Source organism: Corythoichthys intestinalis, chromosome 9, assembly GCF_030265065.1.
Source record: "Corythoichthys intestinalis isolate RoL2023-P3 chromosome 9, ASM3026506v1, whole genome shotgun sequence".
In the NCBI taxonomy this organism is placed as follows: domain Eukaryota; kingdom Metazoa; phylum Chordata; class Actinopteri; order Syngnathiformes; family Syngnathidae; genus Corythoichthys; species Corythoichthys intestinalis.
The window spans coordinates 15,048,656-15,061,646 of NC_080403.1; the positions used below are offsets into that span (position 1 = coordinate 15,048,656).

The window sequence follows — 12,991 nt, forward strand, 5'->3', positions numbered from 1 at the left end:
CCTGTCCTGCTTGCTTTTCATCCCCTCACCAGGTTTTGTTTTTGACCCAAATACTTGAAAGCACTCTTCACTCATGCCGCCAGCTAATTTATTTCCCTTAGTTTGAAAGGGGAGTGAGGCATATGGGGGCCTAGCAGAGTTAAAGGTCTTCAAAATGCATACACTCAGTCATTGGAAGTGTCTGTCTTGTCATTTCTCAAATGTCTTTTGCCATTATATTGTTATCGGTAAAAGTAGACATTTGTTAAAGAGAAAGAACTATTTTGTGCATCTTAGTGGAAAGAATCTTAATAAATATTGGGGGGGGGGGGAATCAATTTTTCTGATGTGTAACCATGAGGGGGAAAGCCACAATTTCCACAATGTGCCTTCACACCATGTGGTTCGATATTTAACAACGCAGTTATTATTTTAGCTAATCAAATAAGAGTATCCCAAATTGCCTGCTATTTCTCGTGGTATCATTATTACCCATTATCACATGCACGTATCTTCAAGCCTATTAGTATGCATGTGTGGGTAGAACTGATGTCATAGTTCATTATTTTCTGTTTTCTGAGGTCTAAAAATTAGTTTTTTGCAGACTTAATCCTCTGAGAGACCTTTCAGATACTTTTTTAACTAGGTGATGCCTCTCCATTTAATATTCTAAAAATAAACAAGAGGTATGGTTTATATTGTCTGAAAAGTCATTACACATAAAAAATTGCCCTTTGTAGAATAATACAACATATAATTGTTTTTTATGCTCGATTTCTTTAAAAAAAAAGAAAAAAGAAATATTACTCGGTTTCTACATCAATATCAAATCGTATCGCTTTCAAACTTTAAAGGTTTTAAAGGTATCACCATTGCATTGAATCCCAACCTTTGTATCTAGATTTGTACTATATCGGCAGCATCTCAGATTCTCAATCCTATTTAAGTCTAAGTGCAAAGAAAGAGCCCAAGAGTTCCTATTAATTACCTTTGAATGTTTACATGTTTACCATAACCAATAAATGAAAAGTCATAAAATAAATGTACAATAAAATATTCTTTATTTATAGTGATTAAGGTAGCAGTCACACAAAACAGTCTGACCACACACTCGCTTTATAAAATACTCATTTGAAAATGATCATAAATACATTGCAAACATAAATAGGTCACTGTACACCTTAAGAACATTTGTTATTGGGAGCCGATTGTCAAGAAAACAAAAATAAATTTGACGGTAAAAGAAGAACCAAATGCTTGTATCTGTATGGAACTGGCTCAGAAAGGTGCAGATATTGTACTTGAGAAATGATGGAATGTGACACACAGTAAAAGGCTGCTGACTATCTGCACATTTGAAGTCATCCAAGTAAATTAGCCCCCCCAAATTGGTGCCTGTAATTGTTCAAATGCTCCTGCTAATCACACTTTTATCAATCATAAGCTTTTCTACAGCAAAAAAAAAAAAAAAAATTTCCAAATCAAAGTACCTTTACAAAATGTTGCTCCTTTACAAGATGAATACAAAACACGTCTGCAGATTGCCTATAATGAAGACGTTACAAAAAATCCACCATGTTCAAAACTTGTAATGCACTCATCATACACAGAAAACTAAAGTGAAAAACTTGTGTGATCTTGGACAGAGGCTGTGCAGGTAAAGTTCCCTAAGGCATTTTAATAGGTAATCACACATCAATCAATTTGAGTAAAATAGCTAAGTTAGACTCCAGAATACATACATTCAGAGGGGGCTCTTTTTGGAAAAATACATGACAAATTATATTTTGTTTTTAAACAGCACCTGCAACTTTACTGTCCGCAGAATCATGTCCGGTTTGACAGTTTAAATTGCACGAGCAATCAAAAAAAAAAAAAAAAAAAAAAAAGAAAAAAAGCCATCACGCACATCATTAATCAACATTGCAGCAAAACGTCCTCATTTAAATGGAAGTGAATCACTGGCATGCTAAGACCGTGCTCATTATGGGAAGGCTTAAATTCATTCGCCAGTATCATCAAGGTGACATTACACTGCAAATGCACTCCTTTCGAGTTCTCCTTTTCCACAAGTAATGCCAGCCAAGCATGTGACATGACCCCCAGAGACGGATCTGCATCCTTAAAGTGTACAGTTGACCAAGAACATTTACTACTCCTGATCAAACAACAGATGTTTAGTTGTTGTCAGTCTTTGTAGTCTGAATGGAAGCTTGACACATCTCAAACATAGTGCATCTTGAGGTGTCTATAACACATCGATTTGTTGAGATCATTAAAAACGTTTATGTCATAGCTACATCTTATATCTACTGTCATGTCCACAAAGCATAAGGGGCACGCAGCCAATCTGGCACTTTCCTGCCTGAGGAGGTAGTATCAGAGCCGTTGAAGAAACAGGACTTATTCAGGGATGGACCCCAACACCAGTACTGCCCAAGGAAGCTAAATAATTTTAAAGTCCGTGTAAAGTGAAAATATGTTTGAAACGTGACAAACCGGAGAGGAAAGTGTTTAAAAAAAAAAAAAAAAAAAAAAAAACGTTCGTACATTCTCTCCATTGTCAAACAGTGCAAGTGTGTCTGCTTAATGTACTTTGTAAACCACACCCTACACCAGCGGTCTCAAACCGACTCCACAAAGGGCCGCAGTGGGTCCTGGTTTTTGTTCCAACAGATCCAGCACAAACAGTTCAACCAATGAGGTTTCTACTAACATAAGCAGCACCTGATTGCAATCAACTGATTACACTTGTAAGAAACCAGATTGGTGAAAAGGTATTTGTCTCGTTTGGTTGGAATGAAATCCAGTACCCCCTGCGGCCCTTTGAGGACCGGTTTGAGACCTGTGCCCTACACAATTGAATGGATGTAATTCTTTGGTTAACCAAAACGTCGAATATTGTAATCCTGTAGATATGCTGCTTTGTTAAAAAGAATTATTTTCATTCAAATGTCTGTTGTTTGACCAATAAAATGATCAAAAACGTCAAAATTGCTTTCGTATTTTTGCTGATCGTGTTTAATGTGTACATATGATATTAAATTGATCCAAGGTCCTCGATTCATTAATTCGTTCATCTTCAAATCACTTAATCTCACAAGAGCCACTGTGGTGCGAGAGCCTATCCTAGCTAACTATGGGCAGTAGGTGGGGTACATACTGAATCGGTTATACAGAGAATATAGTATCACGTCCAAAGAATCAATATGATTGAGATATTGGCGATTTAAACCTTTAAAAAATTGTCAAGACCTGGAAAAATAAATGATAAATCCTCCAGCTTCTCTTTTTATGCTTAAAAACAAAAATAGAATTACACTTACATTACCAAAAGTGGCCCACTTTGCAGACTAAATGTCACGACAGATGGAAATAAAAACGCCAGTTTCAATACCTCAAACCTCATAAAACATTTGAGAACAAAACCTGAACACAAAATGTTTGAGGCGGCGGCTACTGCCAGTTATGTCATGTGCTTTCTCAAATATACCTCCATATTTCTCATTTTTTTTGTTGCAATATTATACATATTGTAATCACATACGTAGATGTTGCTCTTTGGTCCTTTAAGAGCCATTTAACTCAAGTTTTAGTTTATTCACTTACTCTCACCCATATAAGGTAGGCAATAAAAAAAGTTATACTGGATTATTTCTGTATGTATCATTTTTCTTCCTTGTTTAACAAAGGTTTTTAAGCAGTATGGCGGTATCAAATATGCTAAACAGATTTTTTTTTGTTGTTGTTGTTTTTTACTGTGTGGTATCGGTAAAGTATCTGCATAGGCTAATGCTGCACATGGTATCAGAACAACACTACTCAAAGATGTCTCTCCGGGTTGTCATGGGGCTTTTCCTCTCTGCTATATGCAGATGCTCAAAAGTGGCCACGCCAACATGAAGCCCCTCATTTCATTTTCACTTTACATGGTCTTTATTATGAAGAGATGTCTTTTTAAATCAAGGTTTTATACAGTCTGTTCTCACTTTTCCAAAAGTTTAATACACCGTCTCAGCTTCCATTCGCTGCTGATGGTCTCACTGAAACAAGGGTACTCTCATTTTTATAGTCAAGAATCAGTCAACATCATCATCTTGTTACTGCTGGCTTGTGCATTCAAATGTGAAAATTTTGCTTTGTCTTTGTTCTGTTTCCCTCGCACTTTGTTTAGTCGAGCACGGTCATTTCATGGATAGGAGTTGCACATTTCAGTCATCTACAAACTCAAGAATTGTTCATTAACTTTCCGGATTGTTTGCTCAAGAAGATATATTCAAAGGCCCATCCCTATTTAGAAACAGCTGAATACAATATGATTAAATGTGCCAACAATGGTAGCACATTCATTTCAAATGACACCTGCTGCAGTTCACAGAACAGTTGTTTGGTTAGTTCAAGGCGTGGGGCAGCGATAAAAATGAATGTGAGAATCAAGTCCAACCTGGTTTGTCAACTTAAATATTTTGAACAATAGCACATCTCTAGCTGGTAGACAGGAATATAAAAGGTGCTTTCACAGAATGCAGCTGAATTAGTCTGCATAGCATGACTTGAAAAACTAGACAATGCAGGAATAGACGATCAAGACTATTAAAATATGTGACAACAAATTCTTCATAAACCAATCGTTTCTCACACCTTACATCATCTTACTGTTGTTTGGCTGCTGAAGGTAGAGAATCACCTGATTTCTTTCCACTAAGTGCAGTTTCTTTTTCTCCCTTTTCCTGAGAAAAATCATTGCTCTTTTCTTCAGGAGCAGCAGCAGCATCCTTGGATTTTAACGACTCATAGGAGTAGCCGAGTGGGGCCGGAGGCTGGTAACGGTATCTGTAGCCAAAGGCACGCAAGTGATAAGTGTAGTACTCCAGTAAATACATGTTGCTGTCGTACATATAGTGGAAGGACACAGACATGTCCGAGCAGCAGTTTGGACCCTGGGGAGAAACAAATTATCAGAGGGCAGATACGGAGGAGTGCACAAAATCCAAATCATCATCTAATTCTTACCACGAAATTAACATTGCCTAATCAATTAGCTATTGCTGGAGCTATTACATTTAGTGGAAAGATCCAACAAAAACAATATTAATGAAGTCATTCTTTATTGTTAGTTGATCTATATTACTTTTTTTCTTTAATGTTAATAAGGACAGAATTATGCAAGGTATAATCATAATAATTTTATAGAGAAACGATACTATTTACTAGAGGTGGGAATCTTGGGGCATCTAACAATTCGATTACGGTTACAATTCAGGGGCTACGATTAGATTATAAATCGATTATTGATGCACCCCTCCAACCCCCCCACTGTATCACACATTCTGTATCAGCAACTTTAAAATACATTCAATTAATTTAATGTTGTGAATCAACTGTTAAAGTTGTTAAAATTGCTCCCGTTATTCCATAATTTCCTTTCGACAAGTGAAAGTTTTCAAACTGTTTCATCATTTAAAGATGGATTCAAGTCAAGATTTTGCCGATTAAGGAGTATTTTAGACAAGTAGTTAATTAGGTTCGCTACAACAGCCTTTCAGAGAAGTCTACTGCTTTAAGTTTGGGGCTGTTTACTAAAGCCAGCAAGTCTTGTCATTTCGCATCTAGTTTTTTATACATGTGCTAACGCCACTGAGTCCGTCATTTCGCATCTAGTTCTAGATACATGTTATATCTACTGTTGCAATATGTGGACGTAGTTTGTAGCAACGTGGGCGTCCTTTACTTACCTGTGAGATTGGGTAGTAGCAATAACTCCAATACCAGAAGCTCTTGGGAAAAACAGCAGTGAGATGCTGCTCAGGGACAAAGGGATGAAATGTTTCCCGTTGGACAGTGTCTCTGGAGTCTCCTGCCAGCACCCCAATTTTCTCCAAGCACTGGCCAATTGCTAGGTCCTCCACCGAGCTGGTGTGAGCACACTCTTTTTTTTCAAATGCTTTCACATATCGTCGCAGAGCCTCTTTACTCAGCACGTAGCCCGCACCACCGCTCATGTAGCCCTGCTTAGCAAAGGGCTTGAATCTTCGACCGAAATAAATGGGTTCTTCTGGGGTATGGTTTGCAAGGACCCAACGCAGATTGTCCACCATTACGAAGGTGTCGTCGTCGGCCTTTAGGAACCAGTCGGCTTCATTTCCATGATGCTCGTAGACGTATTGGAAAGCTCTGATGGTTTTCCAGTAAAGCTGATCGCGGCCCTCTTTTGTGTCCAAGCCCACAGTTGGGAAGTTTGGATCGTCCACAGAGCTCATAAAGATGACAATGTTGCAATGCCGACTCCATGTGTCCTTCACGTAGCGAGCCTTTGTCGCCAAGTTATTGGGTCCAGTCATCACCCAGCAGAGAACACGTACTTTTTTGTAAAGCTCATCTGCCATTCTGCTGTCCTCATCTGAAGAAAATAAAGAACAGCATATTTTAGAGTTGGGAATTTTTGCCATTAGGCAGATTCCACAGGTTTTGATACACAAGTTGCTATTTGATACAGAGACAATTTATAACGGTTCGATTAGGACACTGTTTGATAGTATGTAAGAATGTGAGAAATGTTTTTAATTTAGATGACGGTGATAAATAAATCAATAGAATGCCATTTTATATTTTAAGTATTTTCAAACAGATAAAAGACCATTTAATACTGAGCACTGTTTAAGAAATAAAAACATCTCAAGCAAAGTGTATTGAAAACAACAAAGACTTTTGCTGGATGGGTCTAAAAATAATAATAATTAATTAAAAAAAAAAACATCCACGCAGTAAAACAGTCCAGTTTCTAATGGTTCGACCACTATGCAATTGGGTAGTGCAGGTAGGTAAAAAAAGGTTAAACTTTCTACCTGACCATATTAGTTGTTGAAACACTGGGGAACTGTCCACGAGGATCTAAGCAGTTCACCACTAGCTGAAATGTTTCATGATTAAATGTAAATAGTCAGAATCTACTTTTTGCCTTTTATATCCCTTTTCCAACAAAAGAACGAGGGTGCTTGTTCGGTTCTAGTGCTCGTGCCATGATTTGTTGTTCGAAAGACGTGCTTCCTACGAAATGGTTGAGTGATTCTCATGTCTTTGAAGACTTTAGGGATATAATCATGAAAACCTGAAATAGTTCATTTTTCTTTGAACGATGGGTGATTTGTTGGTTCTAATGAGGTGCTCCCTAAGAACCGGTTGAGTGATTCTCATGTCTTTGAAGATTTTAGGGATATAATCATGAAAACTTGAAATAGTTCATTTTTAGTTGAAAGATGGTTATGCCTAGTATGTGGCTCAGTCCAAGATTTGTTACCGAAATAGTGTTTTGTATGTTTTTTAACTGATTTGAAGAGTCATAAATTCATTACTGTAATGCATCCATGAAAAGCTTTGATGCTTTCACCTCAATGCAGCATCACAAATATTCTATCAAATTCAGAAAAAAAAAAGTTATTATGACATATAATGCACCACAAAAGGCAAGACAAAAGATGGCTACAAGGTAAGATTGTTTGGCTTTTTTATACTGTTAACAGTTAAGTTTATGTTTTTACATATGCCTACTTCCCCACAATAGGTGATCATTACTTACCATAATGTGTAATATTACATGTTTTTAGGCTTTAACCAAATAGATATTTTACTGTAAATACCATATTAGAGAGCTCAAACCGAAAAAAAATTACTCAGTTATCATAGCCTTGCTATTTTACGCTAGCTTTGGTAAATATCCTCCATAACGCATAGCTTTCATGCGAATCACCCAGCTGCGTTTTTCCATCAGCAAGGAGTCAAGTTGGAGTCCATACTCCATGTCCATACTACGTACTACCAAGAAGCAAACTCACTAAAACAACATCTCTCCATCTTTGATTGCAAGAAGATATTGCAAAACAATTTGTCAAGTTTCTCTTTGTCAATGCTGCACACAGCAATACAACTGAGTCATGGTTGACTGCAACTATGTTTTCACTCTTTGTAACCACAGTGTACCTCAGCTAATGATACTGGGGCATTTCTGTCAATAGTTTTTAAACTCGGTCAGTTTCTTTCTTCTTCAGTTCAGAATCTTTTGCAACATTAATTAGAATTAGGCAAGAGCTTTCAATTTCTTTCAGAGCTGTGATTAGAACACCTACTTCACTTCGTTTTTTTTTTTTTTTTTCCTTTTCCCCTATTCTTCTTTGCAGGCAGATGTATCCGTGTGCAACATGCAAGCAGACGTATCTGTGTGCAACATTGTAGTCAAATATCCAAGCTTGAAGCCTGGAAACTTGATACACAAATGGTAAATGGTAAATGGTGTTATACTTGTATAGCGCTTTTCCACCTTTCAAGGAGCAACATAAAGTTACAGTTTTAATGTCGCGGTATTAAAAAGGCGGAATCTGTGGATGGGAAGATTATTTGGCGGCAGTTGTCCCAGTTAATCTTGTAGACAGTTGATCCGTAACACTGTGCAACCTAATGAGTCGGGTCACGGAACGAATTAAACTCCTAAATTAAGGTACCACTGTTGGGCCTTGGCTCAACGGGACATTAGAGAAAACGGATTCAGCAGGTTGGTATAGTGTTAAAAAAAAAAAGAAGAAAAACTTTTTTAAATGACATTACCGGTATCCATGTTAATAAAAACTCATTTAATGAAACTCACAATGAATAAAGTGTTACTTAAGAGAAATTAAAAACTTCAGTTACGTCTACCTTAAGTCTTTAGTTAACATGATTAACAAGACATTTTTTCAGAAGTGTGGATATACAAATTTAATGTCCATATGCCACTAACGTAGCGAATATTACATTTGATGTGTGACTCATTTTACTTTACTACCTGACTGAAGTATAAAGGAGCTCATACTAGAGGGGCAGCGACAATGACATAATGCGGGGGGCAGGCATTTTTAAACATGCTCAAAGATGGACTATGGACAATCACATTTAAAACAGTCTCTTCTTTATCTTTTGAGGATTACACTGAAAGGAGATCAAACACAAAATAAGAAAAAGAGACTAATTACAGATTCTGCACCTAAAATTTGTTAGAAATAGCTGTCAGACCTCAACAAATATTGTCTTCCCCAATGTTATTGTTGGGTAATGTCTGAACCCCAGCTGGGTCTCCCGGGCGAGGGTGTCAGATGTAAGACCCGAAACACCCTTATGACCCCAAGTACATCACTGACGATGTGTCCAGGTTGAACCACAGGGTGTATTCACGTATCAATTGAGTAATGTCTGAAGTTGCACATTCTATTTTCCCCCTCCAAACCTCTGTCCACTGTCGATTTTAACATTGCTGTTGTAAGGAGAAAAAAACAGTACGCTTCTCATTGCTAGACATTGTTTTTTTTCACTGATCTCTTATTTTAGAACGATGTCATACTTTTATTTGCATAAATAAGCAAATATTTTTCTAATAAGCAAATATTTTTCTAACGCAACAATTCCGACAATATTTAGTACAAATCAATTTGACATTTAACTCATTGACTGCCGTTGACAGCTAATGACAAACAATCACAGCAGAAGGATGAAAAGAGCTACATTATTCGATATCTATCATTGTCAATGGCAGTAAAACAATTAATGTTTCAAGGAATAGGTTCAGGAACATGCAACTTCACCTTAGCAAGAGCCACGGTCATTGCTAGTGTTATTTACTTTAGTTTGTGTCTGTCACCTTGCTTTCAAGATAAAATGACAGGAGGCACAAGGTGTGCCTCGACCTCTGCTGAACCCACCGACTTGTCAAAGCTCGAGGGATTCCATCAAAGTGCAAGTAAGTGTAGGTAACAACCACGGTTGTAAAGGTAATCAAGGCACAAATTGTGTCTAGTATCGACCCGCCACTGCTTACCCTGTTTATGTGAAGAGAAACATTTACCTGTATGATGAGGGTGTTTGAGATTGAAGAGGGCAAATCTCTCTTTCTTCCACCTCTGTTCATCTTGGTGGTCGTGGTGTTCAACCAATTTTCGGACTGGTTGCACAGAAAAAGTCTTGTCGTAGCCTACTTCCCGTAGAAACAGGTAAAGCATAACGAATCCCACCGTAAAACCTACGCAGAGTGACAATCTGGACGCCAGGGACTTCATGCTGGGAGTGAGACAAGTATGTCGCCGTCAGCCAAGAGCTTCAGGGAAAGTACAACTAGGGTGAGTGTCAACTCCCAATTCTGCAAGGAGTGGTTTACAGTACTTAAAAGCCACGCGTACTGCAGACAACATATCAGCCGTATCCTTCAAACCCGCGGAATATTCAGATCACTCGACTACAGTACCTTACATCCTGGGTTATAGGAGTGGTTATTTCTTGGGTGACTTGCCGCCTTAAAAATGTCACTAGACTGTAACCGCTGGCATGAAGGAATACGAGCAAATTATCTGGAACAATGAAAGCATACAGATAAACGGAACACGAGGTTAATACTTTGACGTTAGCTAACCGGCTAGCCGTGAACGCGACAGAAGTTTGCACAAATGTGGCAGATTTGATGTTCGTCGAGCGCCCAGCTCATTGTATTGCTCGGTAGAACGCTGCGCTTATGTTTGGCTATGAACACACAACGAGGTGAAACTAATGAAGCAGCAAATAGCTCTTAAAAGTAAAGCAGATACCACCACCAGTTGTCAGGGAAAATATTTCCGCTACTATGACGTCATTCGCACCGCCCCCTTGAGGACCACGTGGACTCTTCTGCACCTGTCAAGTGGGTCATTATACAGTACAGCATATTCGACAACAAAACAAAGTATTCAAGAATTAAAATGGTCGTAAAAAGTATCTGCAAATTCTATGGTCGTACAGGCGCGAGTAGATTTAAGTAAAACAAAATGATCCCATTTATTGACAGTCTGGAGGCCTGCTTAAAAAATATTCCTTAACCCTTCACAGAGCAAGTGACTGTTTTTCATAATAATAAAAACAAAACAAACAAACAAAAAAAACAAAACAATCTTTAACAATATTTAGTATACATTTGGAGCCGTAAAGACCCAACATGTTATGTATACATTAGGGCTGTCAGACGATTAAAATTTTTAATCGAATTATTAATAATCATTATAGTATTTTAAAATTCTAATATACAGTGAGGAGCAGAAGTATTTGCATCCCTTGTGATTTTGCCAGTTCACCCACGTAGAAAATAGGTAGAGGTCTGAAATCTCAATCATAGATGCATTTCCACTCAGACACATAATCTTAAAAAAATCCAGAAATCACATTGTATGATTTTTCAAAAAAAATATTTATTTGTAACTTACTTGGGTTCATAAGTATTTGTACCCATTAGAAAATCTGTGCTAATATTTAGTGCAGAAGCCTTTGTTTGCAATCACAGCGGTCAGACGCTTTCTGTAGTTCACCAGGTTTTCATTCATGGAAACAGGGATAATGGCCCAATCCTCCCCACAAATCTTCTCTAGATGTCAGGTTTCGAGGCTGTCGTTGATAAACACGAAGTTTCAGCTCCATCCAAATATTTTCTATTGGATTGAGGTCTGGAGACTGGCTAGGCCACTCCAGAATCTTGATATGCTTTTTACGCAGCCAATCCTTGGTCAACTTGGCTGTGTGTTTCGGATCATTGTCATGTTGAAAGATCCAGCCAAGACTCATATTCAAGTCTCTGACTGTGGGAAGGAGGTTGTGGCTCAAAATCTGACAATACATTTCACCATTCATCCTCTGCTTTATACAGTACAGTCGTCCTGTCCCCTTTGCTGAAAAGCAGCACCAAAGCATGAGGTTTCCACCCCCATACTTCACAGCGGGGATGGTGTTCTTGGGATTGTACTCATCCTTTTTCCTCCACACACGAGTAAAGTTTGCACCAAAAAGTTCTACTCTGGTCTCATCTGACCACATGACTTTGTCCCGTGGCCCCTCTGCATCATTCAGATGTTTTCTGGCAAACTTCAGACGGGCCTTCACATGTACTTGCTTCAGCAGGGGAACCTTCTAAGCAATAAATGATTTTAAACCATTGGACCAGCGTGTTCTAGTAGCCTTTGAAACTCTCTCTTCAGGTCATTGACCAGCTCCTGTCGTGTAGATCTAGGCTGAGCCCTCACTTTTCTCCCCTTTTTTAAAGAGATTTTACATGCAGCCCCAGAGGTGGATTATCAATCATGTTTAGCAGTTTCCATTTTCTAACAATTGCTGCAAATGTCGATTTATTCTTATTTATTGTCCCCGAGCCTTTTCCAGCTTTTTTTCTCTGGTGTCTTTCGAAAGCTCTCTGGTCTTGCCCAAGGTAGCAGTTGGATTATGACAATAATGGGCTCAAAAAGGTGGTGGGTGGGTGGTCACTCATGGGGTAAAGGACTTTTTTAAGGTAGACTGACAACTCTGAGTGTCATAATTATTGCCGGTTTTCAGGGGTACAAAAACAACAACAACATAGTAATATACTGGGGTTCTTTTTTTAAATCATACAATGTGATTTCTGAATTTTTGGGGGGATTATGTCTCAAATTTGAGTGGACATTTGAGTGGAAATGGATCTATGATTGTAATTTCATACCTATATTTTCTAAGTGGGTGAACTTGCAAAATCACAAAAGGTGCAAATACTGCTCCTGTTTTTTTATGAAAAAAAAAAAAAAAAATTAAAACAAAATTAGTACAATGAAAAAAAAATGTTTATGTACAAATTGGCCTTTGTTTATTAAATAAAAACTGAGGGGATTGAACATTTTGGCCAAGTACACTACTGTAATTTAATGTTGGACATGATGGTGTTACTCAAGTACTTTTTAAGGTGATAGTTGATGTAAAAGGTTAAAGAACAACCGGCTTGGGATATTGTATAAATTATGGCTGTGTTTATTTTACAAATTTTTGTATATAGAATATAAGATCATTTATCTGAGATGTAAGTTTTGAATATGCATGTAAATAGAAAAACTAACCAACAAGAAAACTATCTTTGGGATGAATGGATCTTGTATTTTAATAAAGATACAGGCGGTGTATTTTTTTGTTTGCGTAGACAAAAATAGACTATTTTTTATTATTTTTGGAA

At 37.7% G+C, this 12,991-nt stretch overlaps 1 protein-coding gene across 1 annotated transcript; it reads right to left on the reverse strand.

The window, feature by feature from the left end:
• Positions 1 to 1,020: 1,020 nt before the first annotated feature.
• On the reverse strand, positions 1,021 to 10,637 carry c1galt1lb (core 1 synthase, glycoprotein-N-acetylgalactosamine 3-beta-galactosyltransferase 1, like b). Its single transcript, XM_057847119.1, has 4 exons — positions 10,244 to 10,637; positions 9,848 to 10,138; positions 5,715 to 6,379; positions 1,021 to 4,919 (listed from the first exon to the last, which is right to left on the reverse strand). Exons 2-4 carry the CDS (start codon positions 10,056 to 10,058, stop codon positions 4,632 to 4,634), a joined length of 1,164 nt encoding a protein of 387 aa, XP_057703102.1. The 5' UTR covers positions 10,059 to 10,138; positions 10,244 to 10,637; the 3' UTR covers positions 1,021 to 4,631.
• Between the last annotated feature and the right edge of the window lie 2,354 nt (positions 10,638 to 12,991).